General features: G+C 40.8%; 1 protein-coding gene across 12 annotated transcripts in view; it reads right to left on the reverse strand.

The window, feature by feature from the left end:
- EML5 (EMAP like 5) overlaps positions 1 to 22,853 on the reverse strand; it is a 294,529-nt gene that overhangs the window by 189,952 nt on the left and 81,724 nt on the right. For all 12 annotated transcript variants that reach the window (XM_073349378.1, XM_073349377.1, XM_073349376.1 and 9 more), the window contains exons 6-9: positions 18,918 to 19,053; positions 8,990 to 9,191; positions 7,329 to 7,466; positions 6,758 to 7,014 (exon numbers count right to left, since the gene is read on the reverse strand). In XM_073349378.1, coding sequence (XP_073205479.1) covers positions 6,758 to 7,014; positions 7,329 to 7,466; positions 8,990 to 9,191; positions 18,918 to 19,053 — 733 coding nt within the window. The remainder of the gene's footprint in view (positions 1 to 6,757; positions 7,015 to 7,328; positions 7,467 to 8,989; positions 9,192 to 18,917; positions 19,054 to 22,853) is intronic.

Below are 22,853 nucleotides of genomic sequence, written 5' to 3' on the forward strand. Positions count from 1 at the left end.
ATGACCTGGCCCTAGGTTCTGAGCTAATACTGAGAAGCTCCTCCTGTGTCCCAGTCTCACTCAATTCTGCCTTCTTCTCAAGGTCAAGCCTTCTTAATGGGTCTGCTGGCTCCTGATTGTTCAGTGTCTCCTCCTGGCCCTTCCCTCTGGGAGACTACTTTTTTTGGTAGGCTGGCCTGAGCAGAGAGGTGTCAGGGTACTGGCGCCTCCAGCAGAAGGGTCAGGGAAGGCCAGATAGAGCTTGTCACAGACCTCTTTTGGAAGAAGTGCTAGAAGCATCTGAACAGAGAATCTGTTTAAGTTGGATTATCCTGATTAAATCCACGTATCATTTTTGTATCTAAAGTTATGAATATTGGCTTTGTATTTGTATCTCAAATGTGTTTGTTCCTGCGTGATACCTCACAAATAGATTTACATCAAGGCTACACAGCTATGTGTGGATGGCTCATTAAGGACACTTCAGTCTAATAATGGGCTCTCCCTGAGGATGCCTCAGACACCAAGGGGCCAACGGTCCCCCCATGTGAGTCAGCAAACCATGTAAGGACATGCAATATGCTCACGTGACCCTGGACTCCATCTTGGGCCAGTAACTTTCCACAAACAGGTCTGTGGGCTTTGTTTGGGACAGTAAAATCCCATGGACATCGCAGAGGATATAAAAAGACACCCGAGACATCTCCATTTTGTCTTCATTTCGTGCTTCTTTCTCTGGACTGGATTTCTAACAAAGGCGCTCTAAACAAGGACTGATGACTCCCAATCCGTTTTGGTGATCACGGAGAGACTTTTGCAAGCTAGCACTTCATTCCATTACTGCTGTGATCCTGATCTATGAATACTGAAAATCATTTGTATGTATATGATGGGATAGAGGGAACCTATACTGGAAGAATGGGCTCCACCTAAACCAAAGTGGATCCAGACTGCTGGCACTTAACATTAAAAAGGTTGCAGAGCAGTTTTTAAACTAAGAGATGGGGGAAAGTTGATTGCTGCAGAGACGCACATGGATCGGACAGAGACTTCTATTAGAGGAGAATCTATTGATAGAGATTCTCTAGGTTTTAGTCAGGAGGAGAGGATGGAAGAGGATAAAGTATGGGTCAGATCAGATAAGAAACATTCCTATAAAGAATCTGACACATCAGAAAAGGGCAGTCAAATAAACAGTGACAAGTTTTTTAAAGTGCTTGTACACAAAGGTTAGAACTCTAAATAATAAGATGGGTGAACTAGACTGCCTCGTGTTAAAGGAGGATGTTGATATAATAGGCATCACAGAAACCTGGTGGAGTGAGGACAATCAATGGGACACAATCATTCCGGGGTACAAAATACATTGGAAGGACAGAACAGGTCGTGTGGGGGGCGGAGTGGCACTATATGTGAGAGAGAGAGTGGAGCACAGGATCTGGTCCAAGAGGTAACTATAACAGGACCGCTTGGAAATAGTGACCATAATATAATAACATTTAACATTCCTGTGGTGGGAAGAACACCTCAACATCCCAACACTGTGGCATTTAATTTCAGAAAGGGGAATTATGCAAAAATGAGGAGGTTAGTTAAACAGAAATTAAAAGATACAGTGACTAGAGCAGGGATGGGCAAACTTTTTGGCCTGAGGGCCACATCGGGTTTCCAAAATTTTATTGAGGGCCAGTTAGGGGAGGTTGTGTCTCCCCAAACAGCCAGGCACGGCCCAGCCCCCGCCTATCTGACTCCCCCCCCCGCTTCTTGCCCCCTGATGGCTCCCCCAGGACTCCTGCCCCATCCAACCCACCCTGTTCCCTGACAGCCCCCCCAGGACTCTTACCCCATCCACCACTCCCTGTTCCCTGTCCGCTGACCCCCCCCAGACCCCGCACCCCTAGCTGCCCCCTGCTGCCCCATCCAACCCGCCCTCTCATTCCTGACTTGCCCCCCGGGACCCCTGCCCCATCCAACCCCCCTGTTCCCCGCCTTCTGACTGCCCTGACCCCAATCCACATCCCATTCTCTGACCACCCCCCTCAACTCCCCTGCCCTCTATCCAACCCCCCCGCCCCCTTACCGCGCCGCCCAGACCACAGAGTCAGGCCGCGACTCTGCAACTGTGTTGCCCGGCCACCCAGAGCATTGTGCCGGTGGCTCAGCGTGCTGAGGCTGCGGGGGAGGAGGGACAGCAGGGGAGGGGCTGGGGGCTAGCCTCCCAGGCCAGGAGCTCAGGGGCCGGGCAGGACAGGCCCGCAGGCCGGATGTGGCCTGCAGGCCATAGTTTGCTCACCTCTGGGCTAGAGTGAAATCCCTGCAAGCTGCATGGACACTTTTCAAAGACACCATAATAGAGGCTCAACTTAAATGTATACCCCAAATTAAAAAACACAGTGGAAGAACTAAAAAAGAGCCACTGTGGCTTAACAACCATGTAAAAGAAGCAGTGAGAGATAAAAAGGCATCTTTTAAAAAGTAGAAGTCAAATCCTAGTGAGGTAATAGAAAGGAGCATAAACACTGCTCAATTAAATGTAAAAAATGTAATAAGAAAAACCAAAAAGGAGTTTGAAGAACAGCTAGCCAAAAACTCAAAAAGTAATAACAAAATGTTTTTTTAAGTACATCAGAAGCAGGAAGCCTGCTAACCAGCCAGTGGGGTCCCTAGACGATCGAGATACAAAAGGAGCACTTAAAGAGGATAAAGTCATCGCAGAGAAACTAAATTAATTCTTTGTTTCAGTCTTCACGGCTGCAGATGTTAGGGAGATTCCCAAAACCTGAGCTTTTGTAGGTGACAAATCTGAGGAATTGTCACAGTTTGAAGTGTCACTAGAGGAGGTTTTGGAATTAATTGAGAAACTTAACAGTAACAAGTCACCAGGACCAGATGGCATTCACCCAAGAGTTCTGAAAGAACTCAAATGTGAAATTGCGGAATTATTAACTATGGTTTGTAACCTGTCCTTTAAATCAGCTTCTGTACCCAAGGACTGGAAGATAGCTAATGTAACACCAATATTTAAGAAAGGCTCTAGAGGTGATCCTGGCAATTACAGACCGGTAAATCTAACGTCAGTACCGGGCAAATTAGTTGAAACAATAGTAAAGAATAAAATTGTCAGACACATAGAAGAACATAAATTGTTATGCAAAAGTCAACATGGTTTCTGTAAAGTGAGATCATGTCTTACTAATCTATTAGAGTTTTTTGAGGGGGTCAACAAGCATGTGGACAAGGGGGATCCAGTGGACATATTGTACTTAGATTTCCAGAAAGCCTTTGACAAGATCCCTCACCAAAGGCTCTTACGTAAATTAAGTTGTCATGGGATAATCGGGATGATCCTTTCATGGATTGAGAACTGGTTAAAAGACAGGGAACAAAGGGTAGGAATAAATGGTAAATTTTCATAATGGAGACGGGCAACTAGTGGTGTTCCCCAAGGGTCAGTTCCTAGGATCCATCCTATTCAACTTATTCATAAACGATCTGGAGAAAGGGGTAAACAGTGAAGTGGCAAAGTCTGCAGATGATACTAAACTGCTCAAGATAGTTAAGACCAAAGCAGACTATGAAGAACTTCAAAAAGATCTCACAAAACTACGTGATTGCGTAACAAATGAAATTTAATGTGGATAAATGTAAAGTAATGCACATTGGAAAAATAACCCCAACTATACATACAATATGATGGGGGCTAATTTAGCTACAACTAATCAGGAGAAAGATCTTGGAGTTATTGTGGATAGTTCCTTGAAGATGTCCACGCAGTGTGCAGCAGCAGTCAAAAAAGCAAACGGGATGTTAGGAATAATTAAAAAAGGGATAGAGAATAAGATGGAGAATATCTTATTCCCCTTATATAAATCCATGGTACGCCCACATCTTGAATACTGCGTAGAGATGTGGTCCTCATCTCAAAAAAGATATACTGGCATTAGAAAAGGTTCAGAAGAGGGCAACTACAATGATTCAGGGTTTGGAACGGGTCCCATATGAGGAGAGATTAAAGAGGCTAGGACTTTTTAGCTTGGAAAAGAGGAGACTAAGGGGGGATATGATAAAGGTATATAAAATCATGAGTGGTGTGGAGAAAATGAATAAGGAAAAGTTATTTACTTGTTCCCATAATATAAGAACTAGGGGCCACCAAATGAAATTAATGGGCAGCAGCTTTAAAACAAATAAAAGGAAGTTCTTCACTCAGAGCACAGTCAACCTGTGGAACTCCTTGAATGAGGAGGTTCTGAAGGCTAGGACTATAACAGGATTGAAAAGAGAACTGGATAAATTCATGGAAGTTAAGTCCATTAATGGCTATTAGCCAGGATGGGTAAGGAATGGTATACCTAGCCTCTGTTTGTCAGAGGGTGGAGATGGATGGCAGGAGAGAGATCACTTTATCATTACCTGTTAGGTTCACTCCCTCTGGGGCACCTGGCATTGGCCATTGTCGGTAGACAGGATACTGGGCTGGATGGACCTTTGGTCTGACCCAGTATGGCCATTCTTATGTTCTTATCCTTTAATCATTCAATAACCCTCTTTTCCTTCTTTTTTATATTATTAAACCTTTAATTTTTAGCTACTAAAGGATTGGCATCAGTGTGATTATTGGGTAATATCTGAGTTATATATTGACCAGGCTAAGAGGCTGATCCCTTGGGATTGGAAGGACCCTACATCTGATTAAATTGTTTTCAGTAACCACTCATCATAAAGCCCAGTGTGTCTAGGTGGTGAGCCAAGGACTGGAAAGCCTAAGGAGATCGCATTTTTGACTTCTTGTTAACTAGTGTGGTGATACAGAAATTCATTCTTCTTACTGGCTCGGTATAATCCAATGATAGACTAACTACCAATTTTGGGTGAGTCTGCCTTATTTCTCAAGAGTATATCCTGAATTTGGCATTCTTAGCTGTGACCCACTGAGGCACGGTAAGACCCCCGAAAGGGAGAAAACATGGATAGTGACATAGCCAGAGGGCCAAACCAGGAAGAGGGCATTGAGGTTCCTGAGACTACAAGGGGGGCTGCAAGTGAATGCAGAGACAAAGTGATGGTGTGCAAACTAAGGAGGGGGAGGGTTGTCGGCCTCGAGCAATGCTCAGAGTGACTAGGAGAAGGCACCAGCCCAGTGGTGAGTGATGTGCCCTGACACACCTCCGTAGTCAAGGTCAGGGATGGAAAAGGAGTGGGAAAGGGCACACCCCTGAAAATGTTGATTAGTCTTTCCAACAGTTCAGTCAGGAAAGCACTCTTGCAGGTATGTGAATTGGAATCCAGAGAATACTTGACTGGATGATACACAGACTTCAGCCATCCCTGTAAGCATCTGAGGTGAAGACTGTTTGATGCTGATCTCTACTTGATCTCTGGAATAGTCACAGACAACTCAATTGTCCAGGTAAGGGAATACCTGAATGCCAATGTTTCTGAGGTGAGCTGCTCCTATTGCCATGCATTTGGTAAACACCCTTAGAGCAGATGACAGACCAAAAAGGAGGACAGTATATTGGCAATGAAGGCCTACAAACTTCAGGTACTTTCTATGGCTTGGATGGGTTGTCAAATGAAAGCAGGCATTTTGGAGATTGAGAGCAGCATACCAGTCACTGGAATTGAGAGATGGAATGACGGATGCCAGGGGAGCACGGAGCTGAAGCTCTTGGTCTAACCTCAGCACTGAGCAGATCGTGAGGAATGTTCTTAGAGACACTTCAGTGGCCTTTTTAAGACATGAAGTGCTCTTTTTGGATTTTGTGACAAATTTAGGTCTCAATTCTTTGTGAAAGGAACCCAGAGACAAGGAGTACTTCCTCTTTTCACAGTGGAAGGATTAAGCTTTTTCAGATTTTTGAGAGAAGTGGAGAGGCACTTCCAGCAGGACAGGTATGGGATTTTATGATCTCAGACACTTCGCAAGAGAGGCAATGAGTAAACTCCAGAGGTCCTGGCATAACCTCTCAGTCTGAAAGGAAGAGATCTCTGTTTGCAGGGTGCAGAAAAAAAAACCCACAAAATGATTAAACAATAAAGAATTGTTAAAATGGGTACTACTGTCTCACTATTTGCACTTGTGAATGATCTGTTTACAAAAGAGAAACATCTCAATATGAGAGGGAAAACCATGACAGAGCACAAGGAGTTTCTCACTGCCTCTAGCTGCTTGTTAGAAGAACAGAAGGAGAGGATGGAGCGGGTCACCCTGTATACACTTGCCTGGGGCCACGAGGAAGTGCAGAAAGTATTTTCCACACTGACAGGTATTGCTACAGAGAACTGTCTGGCTCAGGTGCACTGGACATAAACACACCTCAGTGGAAGAGATGTGCAACCACTCAAAGAAGAATTAATCTTTTTTTAAAAGGTGGAAGGAGGAGACATATTCTTCAGAACGATCCACTGATTTTAAAAAAATGGTTTCAAATTTTTTTTTAAATAACACTGTAATAAAGCAAACATGCTGCTAATAAGAGAAAGATAAGAATATTTAATTAAAATTAAGCAATTATGGCTCAGAAATGCTTAGTTACCCAAGCCAGAGTACTGTAACAGTCTAGAATATGAAGACAAATCTGAATGGGCAGACTATTTATGGACAAGTCTCTAATTTTCTCATACATGTTATCCACTGAATAATTACTTGGTCCATAACATTTTTGTTCAGTTTCCATGCCCTTGACAACTTAATGTTTCAAACCAAGATTTATTAACTATATACTGTGGATTGAATTTATAAAATAAAGTAAATTATAAAAATACAAAATCTTACTTGGCATCTTGTAAAAAAGTCTTTTCCCACTGCCATCATTGGTCTGTAAATATTTACTGTCTGAAGACCAGTCCATATGAGTGATGAAACTTACAGATCCAACACATTCCCCAACTTTTTTGTACCGCTGAACAACACCATAAATATCAACAGAGCTGTCATTGGAGCCAACAGCAAGGAAAGTCCCATCTGGTGAATATTTTAATTCATGAATGGCTTCTTTCCTGTCTTTAATATGAACAACCTCTGTCATATCCCTGTAAGGGAGAAAGAAAATATGTCACAAGCACAAAAGAGAATATCATCTTGTTGTCAAGCTCACTGTTTCAAGAATGTGCCTGACAAAATTTTCTTCTGAATTCAGAAATTTACTATTCCTTGTACAAATGTACTTTTCTTAATATGCTTTCAGAGTAACGACTAGACATAAATAGCCTGTGAACCTGTGTTTAAAATTAAAGTTTAAATGCTTTCTTAGCATGTTTTCTACATAAAACAAAACAGAAATATGCACAGATTACTTAAGAAAAAGTTTATAATTTATTTATAATTTTCTAATCTTTGTACCTACCTGACTCGAAGTACAGTGAAAGAGCCATCCTTCATGCCAAGTGCAAGATGGATTCCATCAGTACTAACAGCTGCACAGCGAATTGGTTCTTCCATATTGCACCGTGCAATCAATGCATGGTCTATTAGGCTCCAAATTCTAAAATAAAATATTAAATAAAATCATGTAAGGAATGGCTGTTTTCTGATAAAAAAAGTGAAGATTTCAACTTCATAGAATATATTCTGAATGCAGCACTACACCTATATTCCAAAGTCATTTGCTATCAACAACTTCCAAAACTAACAAAGTTACAAGCTTTGCATACAGCAATGAGTGTTTGTACATTTAAGAGAACGATTGAGTACCAAATTCGTGAATCTGCAGAGACAGACTCATTTTGTTTGAAAGAACAGTACTTATTTGTAAAACCTGAATTTTCTATTGCTTAAAGTGTATACTACTCATTTAGTTAAAGATTACTGAATGAACAACTGAAAATTTTACAACACAAATGCCTCCCTTTCTATTAATTATTTATCATTCACAATGTAGCACAACTTTCTGCATGTGACCAGATACCAATATAATTTCTAACTTATACTAATCATGCCTTTTCAAGCATGGAATTTTACAATAGCATGTCAATTAATTTTTTATTATATTAATGTAACTCCTAGCAGATTAGCAAAAAATGACACTACACTTAATCTGAAAAATGTTTAAAAAAACTATGTAAAGGAGAATAATTTACTAGGATTTATTGGACTGTAGCCTTATTTAACAAATATAGATACATTAAGTTACATTAAGTAAACAAAAATGTCACAAGTCTGAAATGCAATTCTATCACATTTAAAAAAAACATGATGTAAATAAGAATTATAAGGTACTGTACCATATCAGCACAAAAGAAGGTATCTCAGTAATGCCTGATATAGTTTGGACAAAAGGTTCACAAAAGACATCAGTCAAAATTATTTAACTTGGGAGTTGTGGATGCTTTGCAGCACCTCTGAAAGTTAAATCACTTCTTAGATACTCAGATATAAATTTAGGTGCATAACTTTAGTTACCCAAGTTTGAAAATTTTGGCACTCATCTTATTTACTAAAAAGAGAAGGAGGACTTGTGGCACCTTAGAGACTAACCAATTTATTTGAGCATGAGCTTTCGTGAGCTACAGCTCACTTCATCGGACTTCATCCGATAAAGTGAGCTATAGCTCACGAAAGCTCATGCTCAAATAAATTGGTTAGTCTCTAAGGTGCCACAAGTCCTCCTTCTCTTTTTGCGAATACAGACTAACACGGGTGTTACTCTGAAACCTACCTTATTTACTATCATTGAAATTATGAAAGTAATCCCTTCCACCATTTGAGTTCAAATTAAGGCCTTGATTTCCATTTTGAAAACTACCCATTTCTGCCACTGTTTTCAGACCTCCATCAGCAAAGTACTCAGTATTTAGAGTTAAAGAATAAATTATGTTGGTTCAATATCACAATATGACATGCCATAAATCATTTTGCATTTTTACATTTCAATTGTTTTTCTAAAGATGAAGTCTCATCTATAAAGCTATACATAATCTGGGTGGGGAGCTTTAGTTTGGTGTATTATTGTTGGTCATTTTGTTGTTGGGGGGGCGGGGGAGGGAGGGTGTTGTTGTTGTTGCTAACCTGACTGATCGGTCATCACTTCCAGTCATGGCCAATGGTTTTGTAGGATGGACTGCCAGAGCCCACAGCTCTCCTTCACAGTGCCCCTGCATGATCAGGAAAGGCTTATTGCGTTCATGCACAACAATCTCAAAAATTTCACTGTCTTGTGTCCCAACTAGGATATGGTCTCCTCGCCAGCAAACACTTCTCACAGACAGACCTATGGGAAAAATATATATATAGGCACTTTGTTATGAACCACTTAAAATTTCACACAGATAGCATAGTTGTCAAACCCTTAAAAGAAAGAAAACAACCAGAAATTAACCTGCATAATAAATACCATCTTATTCTTTCAATCATGGACAGACTTTTTACCACAGCTGACCACACATCCATCACTACCTGAGGGATGCCAGCTTCCGCCTCTTGCATTGCCATACATCTAATAGAAAGAGTGAGTCTTGCATATTGGAGAGCAAAGTAAAGAAAGGTGTAGTCAAATCTTAACATAACAAAAGCATCATCCAGCACATTGACATTTGCACATAAAAGTGTATGTTTTAATCCATCTAATTCCTAAACATATATAGTAATATTCTGAATACGAGTCACATACTCCAACTACTAACCAAAGAGCACACTCATATTTCTGACGGAGCTGGCAGAGACTACATGAACGACATCAACAGAGATATCAATGGGATGTGTTATTCTTAGCTTTCATAAGAATTACAGGTAAGCAGAAAGTTAAAGTTGAAGGACAAGTGTCCTTTCATCTCACAAGCTTGTCTACTCAACGTTGCCTTCCACAATCATCAACAAAACAACCAGTGTATCATCTGATTATCAGAAGAAGCTAATCAAGTTGAAAAAGAGTGAAAAATAGATCCTACTGGCAACAATATACAGAGCAGGGTGAGCTTGGGGACTGGTCTGCATAGTTTGTACCTAAACATGTATCCTAATTTTCAGTGGAGTTGAGCACCCACAAGTTACACTGAGTTGAGGGCAGTTAAAGGTGACCAGCTATTCTGAAAACCAGATCACTTTTATTTAGTTTCCTGAATATGGATTTAGGTGCCTAACTCTAGGCATGCCAAAATTCTTAAATTTTGGGTTTAGTCAATAGTGTCTACTATACAAGCAACTTTACCAGTTTCAGGTAGGCATTCCTGCCTTTTCTCACTCCTGCTTTTTTGCAGTCCTTTTGGCAGTGAGCATCAGAGAGGGAGTTTGCCCAAGGATTTTTGTAGGCTCCAAGACGGCATCATTAAGTGGTAAAATCACTCAAGTAGGACACACAGTATTCAAAATATCCACTAACTTGTGTGGATTGCCCTGGACTAGTGCTACCTGAATACTAACGGAGGTGGCTATATTTTTCATAAGTTCCTGTTATGTTATATAATCATCCAAAAATGGGGAGAATCATTCAGAGACAGTGGTCTCATCCAGGGAGAAACAAACGGGTAGATAAGCACTGTAGTGTACCTCTGTTCTGCAGTCTTTGAACTGGAAGGGTCAGCTGAAGGAAGCAACTGAAAGAAGCACATTCTCTGCTTACTGGATACTGGGATCGGTACAAACACTGGTAGCAGGTACAGTATATTGCCTTGATGGAGATTTATTGGTACATGGTGTGATGTTATATGATTAAAATATAACCATGTAGATCATTGTTGCTACCACTGTTCTATAATTGCAACAAATCTTGTACAAAGTGTGTCAAGTAAGGTGTCAATAGAAAAGTTATGGTTTGCTGAATATGATTATCCTATTTTTATGCATGTATCCTTTTTGTATCTGAAGTTATGAATATTGATTATGTACCTCTATTTCAAATATGTTTGCTCCAGTGGTATCAGCCACAGGGTAATTTTCATCCAGTCTGGCCAGCATGTTGTGAAGGGACTATTCAAATTGAATGGCCCACCAAAGAACACTTAACTCACAATGGACCACAGAAGAGGCTTATCCACACCTGAGGGACTTTCTTGTGAATGTTCCAGAGTATGGATAATGGCCTCTGCTATGACTCAGCGAAGCATGCAACAGCATGTGACTAGATCATGTGATCAGATCATGTGACATTAAAAGCCACCTTGTTACCTGTATTTTTCCACAAACTGAATGAGTCACGTAGCCCAACTTCTAATCAAAGGGCACACTCATATTTCTGACAGAGCTGGCAGAGACTACATGGGACTGAGGACCTTCCAATCATTTGGGAGCAACCAGAGACTTGACTTAAGCCAATTAGTTTATTTCATCACTGCTTCAAGCCTGACCCAAGGACCTTGTAATTATTGTATGTATTTGATTCCTTTAACCAATTTTAACTCTCACCTCTTTCTTTCTTTTTATAAATAAACTTTTAGATATTAGAATCATAGAATCATAGAATCATAGAATATCAGGGTTGGAAGGGACCCCAGAAGGTCATCTAGTCCAACCCCCTGCTCAAAGCAGGACCAATTCCCAGTTAAATCATCCCAGCCAGGGCTTTGTCAAGCCTGACCTTAAAAACCTCTAAGGAAGGAGATTCTACCACCTCCCTAGGTAACTCATTCCAGTGTTTCACCACCCTCTTAGTGAAAAAGTTTTTCCTAATATCCAATCTAAACCTCCCCCAGATACTAAAGGATTGGCAACAGCATGATTAATGGGTAAGATCTGAGTTATATATTGACCTGGGTATGTGGCTGGTCCTATGGGATCAGAAGAACCCTTTGATTGATTAAATTGGTTTTAAATAACCACTAATCATTAAGTCGAGTGTCTGGGTGTTGAATCCAGGACTGGAATACCTAAGGAGGTTGCATTTCTGACTTCTTGTTAGCCAGTGTGGTAAGAGAGAAGTTTAATTTTGTTGCTGGATTGGTTTGTCTTATGGAAGAATAATCACCAGTTTTGGGGTGTATCTGTCCTATTTCTCAGCAGCATGTCCTGAATTTGGTATTCTCAGTTGTGACCCACTGAAGCACGGTGACACATGGTCTAGGCAATGAGGACCTAGAGTCCAGAGGAACCCAAGAATTTCCAAAAATACCACTGTTGGACCTGATATGGTACTAGGGACCAGATGCAAGACATCCTGTCCCTGGACCTGCTCCTATAAGAATGATGGTACCGAGATTTTGATTTGTATGAAGAGGAACCAGGAGAGGCTCTAGTCCTTCTGTAATGGGATACTAATGAAACTCCTCCCACAGCAGCAATGAATCTAAAACTGAGAGGGAAAGAAGGTCCCTGACTGCAACATAGGTCTCAGGTGTTGTTGTACCAAGAGCATAGTGTGTACCTCAGATGAAATCAAAGCTGTTAAAGGTCCTGGCAATAGAGTCAGTCTCAATGGTACTGAAAACGGTGCCAGAAGCAACAACTTGACATCGGTAAACAACAAATGCGACACTGGGGAATGTTTAGCTAGGGCTGGCTTATTTCTAAACTCAGTACCAGACTTTTTTCTGCAAGTCTCTGTCAGTGACCTGGCTCTCAAAAAGGAATTGGGCTTCTTCTGGCTAGGGGCATTCAAAGTATCCATCTTCTGGTATTTACACAGTACCAAAGAAGGAGAATGCCTTCTGTCTGGTTCCCTTTGATGAGGGATCCCTCCAAGTCCAACAGTGCACTTTGAGATAGAGTAGAATGTGAACCGCCACGTACCAAGAGGCTGGGTTCCGAGTGAGGGTGCAAAGCTGCCTCTATCAGGATATGGTGAAAATGAACTTACCTCAACTTCTTGGCCCTGGTCTTAAACCCTTTACAGAGAGGGCACTTCTGCCTTACATGACCCTCTCCTAAATACTTTAAACATCTGGAATGAGGGTTGATAACTGGTATAGGTATGTTACAGTCAGAATAGAGTTTAAATCCTGGGGATTTAGACACACTCCTGTACTGAGCTTTAAGCCTGAAGAATATTTTATATATATATATATAAATAAAAAAAACTAGACAAATTTCTAAAACAAGTACCATAAGCTATCACTATAATCAACTAACAAACTATGTACAATAGAAACTAGAAACAATTTCTCTAAGAGAAGGGGAAAAGTGTGACAAGCACACACATTCTCCCATTACCATCTACGAAGAGTAAAAAGGAACTGAAAGGGATTTTCCCCTTTATACCCTTAGTTAGCAGCATGAGTGTGCAGAGGGTGCAGGCACTATCCCAACAGCTAGTGCTCTGAGAAAAAAAGTTCTCTAACTGCGGTGCACTGGCATGCACACACCTAAAGTGAAATGGACATATGCAAGCACACAAAAAATAAACTATGTACCCTCTGCATGGAGTTCTCTTTAGGGGATGCTCAGGACTCAGGTCTAGATGGCCTGCTTCTTCCAGGAGGCAAGTTGAGAGAGGAAGATAAGTGGGAGAGAGGCCCCCACCCTCCAACTTAATAAAAATATCTAGAGGAAATTCCACAAATGGAATATTGTGGAGTTTTCCAACCTCACCCAAGGGCTCCTCCCACATATTTTCCCAACACAGAGAATATAATTGGGCTCAATAGCTTCTGTTGTTATTACGGCTACTATTTTGGAAATGACAGGGAAAAACAGCGAAGAACAAACTAGGGGAAATCTGTCTAACACCCACCCCTGGAAAGCTCTTAAAAGTGTTTTGGTGGTTAGTTGTGTTGTTGGTAAACCACCCTTTGAATTTAAAAATAAAACTTCTTTGTTGTATACAATAAGCTAACAAATACGAGATTATCTGATGTCAATTGGAAAAAATCTCCCCATTATTCAATATTAGAGTTGAATATTCAGATGGAAACAAAGATAAAAACATCATGCTTACAGAGAAATTCTACCAATAACTCATTTTTATAGGTAAGAGACAATAAATTATATTTGAGGTGGAAATTAAATACTTGGGGTTTTTTTTAAATGGTGCTGTGTAATATAACTGAAGAGTCATTTTGTGAAGTAGGATATCTTTAAATTAGCCTTTGAGAAGAGTCAGATGCTTGTGGAAGACAAGAGTTTTAGCCAGATAAAAAAGGTGAAAGTTGACAACACAATCATCTTGGTACACTTGATGAAGTAGGGCTTGTCTACACAGTAACTTAGTCTGCACGAGCTGAGGTATAAATTGTAATGCACACCAACGTTGCCCATACTAATTGGCCTGGCCCATGCTGATCCTAGCACACCAGAAGTTCTTCATTGTGTGTTAACGTAGTCCTGTTTCAAACAGTAACATTATCCCACAGTAGGGAACTTTTAGTGCATACCAGTAGGGTCCACATGGGCCAGTTAGTGTGCAACATGCTGGTGCAAAGTAAAATTTACACCCCCGCTACTGTACACTAAAGCACTTTAGAGACTAAACAGCAGCAAAACAACAATTTTAAGAATGTTGGAAATGAAAAGTGGCAGAAATACTTAATTCTGCTTTTGAACATCCAAATGAATTGGATGAGGGAATAAAAAACCCTCAGTAATAAGGGCTTTGAAGAGCACAGAATTATTAAAACCTCTCAATAGGAGTGGTGAGACTTATATTCACTGTCTCCTAGTGCCCAACCAATGCACTTTTCTCGAGGTGAATGTGACTTTTAATGAGGGAAAGCAGGAGCAAAAAGGCCTGCAGCACGATCCATCCAGAAGTTCAGGTCTGTGTGGCTGCCTCAGAACAATATAGAAAGCTCAGTGAAGCCTGGGAGCAAATGCAGTGCAGTTGGAACATTCAGAAAATTATGGGGTAAACTGATAAATTCTACTGAGCATGTACAAATGGTGACTTTTTGCAGATTATAATTCTTCCAAATCCTGGACAGATTTTTACAACTACCAGCAAGATGCAACTCTGCCAAATGTCAAGATTTTGCCTTTGTTGCAAATCACAGATGTGCTATAGTTGTTCAAAAACAGAAATTTTTCTAACATTTTTAAAATATAGCTTTGCCACTAACCTAATTCTTAAAAATGGCCAAACAGTTTTTTCTCAATTCCCTCCCCCCCCCAAATTTTTTTTTAAATTTAACAAGAGACAATTGACAACAAGAAGTGTTTGGCGACCTCAATACAGAAGTCACTACTGCACTACTTACGTTTTTCTTTTTCTAAAATAGAAAGATGTGTAATTTTGTTAAAGATGAAAATAACACTTGAATTAGAGAAATCACTGGGAGAAAAAGAGGGAAGATATTTTCTAATAAGAGGTTTTTTAGAAAGAAAAATAGTGATAACTGAAATTCAGAGACAATTGTCATATTATTTTGAATATTAGTTGCGTTTTCAAAAGGAGAGATAATAGTAGAAAATTTTAATGTTAAAATTGATTCAATAATATACAGATCTACTTAAAATCTAACTCAGAGCACTGGAACATATCTTAAGATCAAATTAGAAATAATGGGTTAACAAAGGCTTGGAGATGGAAACACAGAAGAGAACAACCATACTTTTTTCATTAATTCTTACCAAATATACTTAAAATTAGATTACCTCTTTCTAACTCAAAGGTGAAAATCTAATAATAAAGACATTACTTGGAACCCAGATCGGGCTTTAAATGAGAACTTAATACATTATTATAGGATGTAATAATAAGTAATACTGAAAAAAAACTAAACAATATTTTGAAGCAAATATTCCTGGAGGCTGTCATAAATATAAAGGGAAGGGTAAACCCCTTTGAAATCCCTCCTGGCCAGGGGAAAGCTCCTCTCACCTGTAAAGGGTTAAGAAGCTAAAGGTAACCTCGCTGGCACCTGACCAAAATGACCAATGAGGAGACAAGATACTTTCAAAAGCTGGGAGGAGGGAGAGAAACAAAGGGTCTGGGTCTGTCTGTCGTCGTCTTGGCCGGGGACAGAACAGGAATGGAGTCTTAGAACTTTTAGTAAGTAATCTAGCTAGGTATGTGTTAGATTATGATTTCTTTAAATGGCTGAGAAAAGAATTGTGCTGAATAGAATAACTATTTCTGTCTGTGTATCTTTTTTGTAACTTAAGGTTTTGCCTAGAGGGGTTCTCTATGTTTTTGAATCTAATTACCCTGTAAGATATCTACCATCCTGATTTTACAGGGGGGATTTCTTTATTTCTATTTACTTCTATTTTTTATTAAAAGTCTTCTTGTAAAACACTGAATGCTTTTTCATTGTTCTCAGATCCAAGGGTTTGGGTCTGTGGTCACCTATGCAAATTGGTGAGGCTTTTTATCCAACATTTCCCAGGAAAGGGGGGGTGCAAGTGTTGGGAGGATTGTTCATTGTTCTTAAGATCCAAGGGTCTGGGTCTGTAGTCACCTAGGCAAATTGGTGAGGCTTTTTACCAAACCTTGTCCAGGAAGTGGGGTGCAAGGTTTTGGGAAGTATTTTGGGGGGAAGGACGCGTCCAAACAGCTCTTCCCCAGTAACCAGTATTAGTTTGGTGGTGGTAGCGGCCAGTCCAAGGTGTAATATTTTGTACCTTGGGGAAGTTTTGACCTAAGCTGGTAAAGATAAGCTTAGGAGGTTTTTCATGCAGGTCCCCACATCTGTACCCTAGAGTTCAGAGTGGGGGAGGAACCGTGACAGAGGCATATCCCATAACATAAAGTGGGTATCAGAAATAATTAAACAACATGTTTTAAAAGCACTAGATAGAGAAGGAGTGAACAAATTAATGAAGGAATTGTTAGAGTTAGAAAGAGAACAGGTAGAAAGATATAAAATGGTCTTCTTTTAGATAGAGGTATCAGGATATTAGCTGATTAGACTTTCAAAGTCTACAGCAAGAGTTAATCTTGGCAATCATTTCAAACAGTGGTAGCCCTTTCAACCTATGGATAAGAGTAATGGCGAATGAAAGAAAAAATTATAAAACTTTTTGTGAACTTGTTAATTCCTTTTTTTCCTTTTTCTTTCTTTTTTTTTAAAAGTTTAAGATATATGAGCAGGTATCCTTATCTGTGCTGTAATATCTTTGCATTAAATACCACGTTTACAAAGTTCCACTAATGAAATTTCAGTAATTTCTGCAGGTGATGCTAGTCTTATTTAAGATATCTGAAACCCTTAATCTTGTTGAATGCTAGATTGAAACAAGGGAAGAAGAAGCAAAAGAAAGCCTTATCCAAAAAAAAAAAAAAAAAAAAGCTATTGTCCAAATACCTGCCTTTCCCCTGGAAAGGAAGTAGGGGAAAAAGCAGAGATTTGAATACATTTGGCTCTTGCTTAGAGACTCTGATTACGTTTGCCAGGATTCTGGTTAGCACTGCTGACTGGACACGAAAAGCCCGGTTACCTGCAGTAACTGGTCTCTGCCACCGGGCGGGCAGGAAGAGAAGCAGCTGCCATTGGAGTCTGGAGGAACAGGTTTCACAGTAGCAGCCGTGTTAGTCTGTATCCGCAAAAAGAAAAGGAGTACTTGTGGCACCTTAGAGACTAACAAATTTATCTGAGCATAAAGCTGTTGTGAGCTGCATCCGATGAAGTGAGCTGTAGCTCATGAAAGCTTATGCTCAAATAAATTTGTTAGTCTCTAAGGTGCCACAAATACTCCTTTTCTTTTTTTTGGAGGAACAGTGGAGTACTCAGGAACGGCTCCGGCAGAGAGAGGTACCAGCAGCTCCCACGTCCTGCCCCGAGCATAGCTCTCCCTGCCCCGCTCACCCTTCCACTCCCAGATCATGTCTCTCTTTGCCCCACTCACACCTCCACCCCTGGAGCATGGCTGTCCCTGCCCCATCCTGCCCTAACTCACCCCTCCACCCCCGGAGCACAGCTCTCCTTCCCCTGCCCTGCCCCAGTCAACCCCTTTCCTCTGGAGCCTGGCTGTCTTGCCAATGTCATGCCCAATCACCCCTCCACCCATACAGCCCTGCTCAGCTGGCAGAGGCAGGGTGGTGGAGAAAGCAGCAAGCGGCGGGGTGGGGCAGGCAGGAGAAGAGGAGCAGGGATGGGCCTCAAGGGAAAGAGGTAGACCAAGGGGCAGGGGAGGTTCCGGCACTCAGTGTCCAGTTTTCACTACTTAGAAAGTTGGCCACCCTAACTGTGGTAGTTATTTTTCTTGAACTGTCTCAGTAACAAGAAACTGACTGTCCACTCCAGGTCATTTTAAATGGACCGCAACCCATCTTGTTAGGATGTCTCAGAATCTTAGTGGAGTTGCCAGGTCAATTACAGTTCAAAATGGTATGTTTATTTTACTGTATATGAGAGCAGTTATGTATTGATACTGATATATTTGGCTAGCTCAAATCATCCTTCAATGTACTGGGATCTTGCACGACTGTAAAAAATAACAAGCAGCTTCAGCAATTGGCTGAGAGGCCCGCAATAGAAGTGCTGCTGAAAGTGACAGTATGTTTCAGCATGTCTGAACTCTTTTCATGAGTTGGTATTGAATCAATATCTTAGGCCAATATAAGAAACAAATATATTGCTGGAGGTGCCTCCTTTTCAATGTGTCATAAAACCGAGGACTTGAGATTATTTCATATGATATGGCACCTTCATGGTTATGCCTGACCGGTGCTGAGTACGTAAGTGCTATTATTGTTAGCCAAATTTCAGCACAGCTAGTTGCAATCTGCCTATCAAAATGACCTCTGCAATTTCTGCTGCAATACACTAGTTCTCATTTCCTGTCCTACATTGTTATACAGTGTTACTGCATACCATGAAAAAGCTGCTGTGTTACAACATAAGGGTGGCTGCACCTCAGCAGTAAGAAAAGTTTTCGCTCTATGTGCTGTAACTATTTCACAGAACTGTTGTGAGTCTTATTGAATATTTGAAGTGCTTAGTGATCCCCAGATGAATGGCCATTATATAAGTGCAAATTATTAATTTTTATAGTGCAAATAAATTGTTCATATTAATATACATATAAATTTATAAAACATTTCCATTAACTTTTTTTTAAATAGATATTACTTTTTCAATCTATGAAGAACTTCCTTTTTGATGGTGTAACAAAAATGATAAGACTATTTTACCTTTATATCCCTGGTCTGTTTCCCTGAGATCAATCACAGTAATTGGTTTAAAATTTAAATCCCATAGACGAACACAGCCATCCCTGCCACCAGTGGCAAAACCTTCCTCACATGCATTCATGCTGAAAATTCCTGCCTAAATACAAGAAAAAAAAGTTTAAAAATATGCAGTTTACAGTTACTATTATGCAAAGCAAAATTATTCTTCATAGTGATAGGAAATATTTTCCTTTTTGTTATGTCACAGAAGGCAACATAAATTATACAAGTACATGTTTTATAATTGAGAGTGTCAGAATACATGTAATAATTAAAGAACAATTTTTAGTATTATGGATTTCCTCCCAGTGTTGTAATGGAATTGAAAGTGGTACAGAAAGAACTTCATAAGAACATAAGAATAGCCCTACTGGGTCAGACCAAATGTCCATCTAGCCCAGCATCCTGTCTTCCGACAGTGGCCAGAATGAAATGCCCCAGAGGGAATGAACAGAACAGGTAATCATCAAGTGATCCATCCCCTGTCACTCATTCCCAGCTAGGGAAAACAGAGGCTAGGGACACCTTTCCTGCGCATCCTGGCTAATAGCTATTGATGGACCTATCCTCTATGAATTTATCTAGTTCTTTTTTGAACCCTGTTATGGTCTTGGCTTTCACAACATCCTCTGGCAAGGAGTTCCACAGGTTGTGTGAAGAAATACTTACTTGTATTTGTTTTATACCTGCTGCCTATTAATTTCATTTGGTGACCCCTAGTTCTTGTGCTATGAGAAATACTAAACAACACTTTCTTATCTACAGTAACTCCTCGCTTAACGTTGTAGTTATGTTCCTGAAAAATGTGACTTTAAGCGAAATGATGTTAAGCAAATCCAATTTCCCCATAAGAATTAATGTAAATGGGGGGATTAGGTTCCAGGGAAATTTTTTTCACCAGACAAAAAAATTATATATCACACATACATACACACACACAGTGTAAGTTTTAAACAAACAATTTAATACTGTACACAGCAATGATGATTGTGAAGCTTGGTTGAGGTGGTGAAGTTAGAGGGTGGAAGAAGGTGGGATATTTCCCAGGGAATGCCTTACTGCTAAATGCTGAGTTAGCATTCAGCTGAGCCCTCAAGGGTTAACACATTGTTGTTAATGTAGCCTCACACTCTACAAGGCAGCACGAATGGAGGGAGGGGAGACAGCATGGCAGACAGAGACACACACCCTGTGTGTGGGAGAGAAAGAGAGATGTGCATTCCCCTTTAAGTATGCTGACACCATTCTAAGTACATTACCTTTAAAAAGATCAGGAAGTTGAGATAGCAGCTGCGGCCAGCAAGCTCTCTCTGTCCTGAGCCCTGTCCTGTCCCCACCCTGCTCTATATGGAGAAGTGGTAAGCGGGGTGGCAGGAGTAGGGGGGCACCCTGACATTAGCCCTCCTCTTCTCCCCTCCCCTGCACAGCAAGCAGGAAGCTCCTAGGAGCAGCTCCAAGACAGAGGGCAGGAGCAGCACATGGCAGTGTAGGGAGGGACAGCTGAACTGCCGGCAATTGATAGCTTGCTGGACGGCTGATGCACAGGGAACTCAGGGAAGCGGGGAGCTGATAAGGGAACTGATGGGGGACCTGCCAGTCCACCCTGGTTCCAAGCCCCCACCAGCTAGCTGCAACAGGCTGCTCTTCCTGCAAGCAGTGGATAAAGCAGGCGGCTGCCAAACAATGTTATAAGGGAGCACTGCACAACTTTAAATGAGCATGTTCCCTAATTGATCAGCAACGTAACAATGAAACAACGTTAACCAGGACAACTTTAAGTGAGGAGTTACTGTACTTTTTCTACACCAGTCATGATTTTATAGACCTCAATAATACATCTCCCCTTAGCCGTCTCTTTTCCAAGCTGAAAAGTCACAGTCTTATTAATCTCTCCTCATACAGAAGCCGTTCCATACCCCTAATCATTTTTGTGGCCCTTTTCTGAACCTTTTCCAATTCCAATATATCTTTTTTTGAGATAGGACAACCACATCTGCACACAGTATTCAAGATGTGGGCGTACCATGGATTTATATAGATGCAACATGATATTTTCTGTCCTATTATTTATCCCTTTCTTAATTATTCCCAGCATTCTGTTTGCTTTTTTGACTGCCATTGCACATTGAGTGGATGTTTTCAGAGAACTATCCACAATGACTCCAAGATCTCTTTCTTGAGTAGTAACAGCTAATTTAGACCCCATCATTTTATATGTATAGTTGGGATTATGCTTTCCAATGTGCACTACTTTGCATTTACCAACATTACATTTCATCTGCCATTTTGTTGCCCAGTCACCCAGTTTTGAGAGATCCTTTTGTAGCTCTTCGCAATCTGCCTGGGTCTTAACTATCTTTTGTAATTTTGTATCATCTGCAAATTTTGCCACTTCACTGTTTACCCCTTTTTCCAGATCATTTATGAATAAGTTGAATAGGACTGGTTCCAGAGGAGACCCCTGGGGACACCACTGTTTACCTTCTGGTTGAGCTCAGGAATGACGCAGTTATACCGACTGAACTCCTGGTATAGACAGCATTATGTCGATGGGAAGGCTTCTCCCATCAACACAGCTACTGCCTCTCAGGGAGGTGAGTACCTATGCCAATGGGAGAAGCTCTCCCGCCAGTGCAGGTAACATCTTCACTAAGTGCTACAGTGGCACAGCTGAACAGGACTGTAAGTATGGATAATCTCAGGTTTCTGACCCTGAATTTGGCTGCACTAAAATACATGTTGTTCAAGTGAGCCCAGTTTATCATGAGATCCAGATCATTCTGTAGAACTGATGAGTCAGTCATTATTTATCACTTCGATTTGACTGAATGGGATTTTTTGCCATTTACTACCTACCTAACTCAAAAAACAGTAGAATTAATGTGTTTGCTGATATTCAGTAGGTAGAGAGAATTGCTGAAATATTACTTTCATCCTGATACTGATGATCATAATGCTGCTGCTTCTTATACCTAAAAAGAGTTTAGTTTCACATCCTTTTGCCTTAGGACTCCCTCTAACCTCTGCAAATATCAATGGAAAGACTTCCACTGCCTTTACTGGAGTTTGGATCAGGGCTTTAGTTGCCATTAGTCTACTCCTTCAGTTAATTAGGCAAAAAGTCAAGCAATGTTTGACATTTTGCCTAAAAATATATATATCTAATATAGATCTGCATTAGTAGGAGCACTGCCAGCAGATTGAGGGAAGTTATTATTCCCTCTATTTGGCACTAGTGAGGCCACATCTGGAGTAGTGTGTCCAGTTTTGGGCCCCCACTACAGAAAGGATGTGGACAGATTGGAGAGAATCCAGCGGAGGGCAACAAAAATGATCAGGGGGCTGGAGCACATGACTTACGAGGAGAGGCTGAGGGAACTGGGCTGAGGGAACTGGGCTTGTTGAGTCTGCAGAAGAGAAGAGCGAAGGGGGATTTGATAACAGCCTTCAGCTACCTGAAGGGGGTTCCAAAAAGGATGGAGCTCAGCTGTTCTTAGTGGTAGCAGATGACAGAACAAGGAGCAATGGTCTCAAGTTGCAGTGGGGGAGGTCTAGGTTGGATATTAGGAAACACTATTTCACTAGGAGGGTGGTGAAGCACTGGAATGGGTTACCGAGGGAGGTGGTGGAATCTCCATCCTTAGAGGCTTTTAAGGCCCGTCTTGACAAAGCCCTGGCTGGGATGATTTAGTTGGTGTTGGTCCTGCTTTGAGCAGGGGGGTTGGACTGGATGACCTCCTGAGGTCTCTTCCAACCCTAATCTTCTATGAAAAAGGCATGACTGGTATAACTAATATTGAAATAAAGATAAATACAACACAGCTGCCTAATATATTGTACCTAATCCTGATTTTTTTTTTTTTTTTGGCCAGGAGCTTCGATTTTATTGATCCAAAA

Source organism: Lepidochelys kempii, chromosome 6 (assembly GCF_965140265.1).
Source record: "Lepidochelys kempii isolate rLepKem1 chromosome 6, rLepKem1.hap2, whole genome shotgun sequence".
Taxonomy (NCBI): Eukaryota; Metazoa; Chordata; order Testudines; family Cheloniidae; genus Lepidochelys; species Lepidochelys kempii.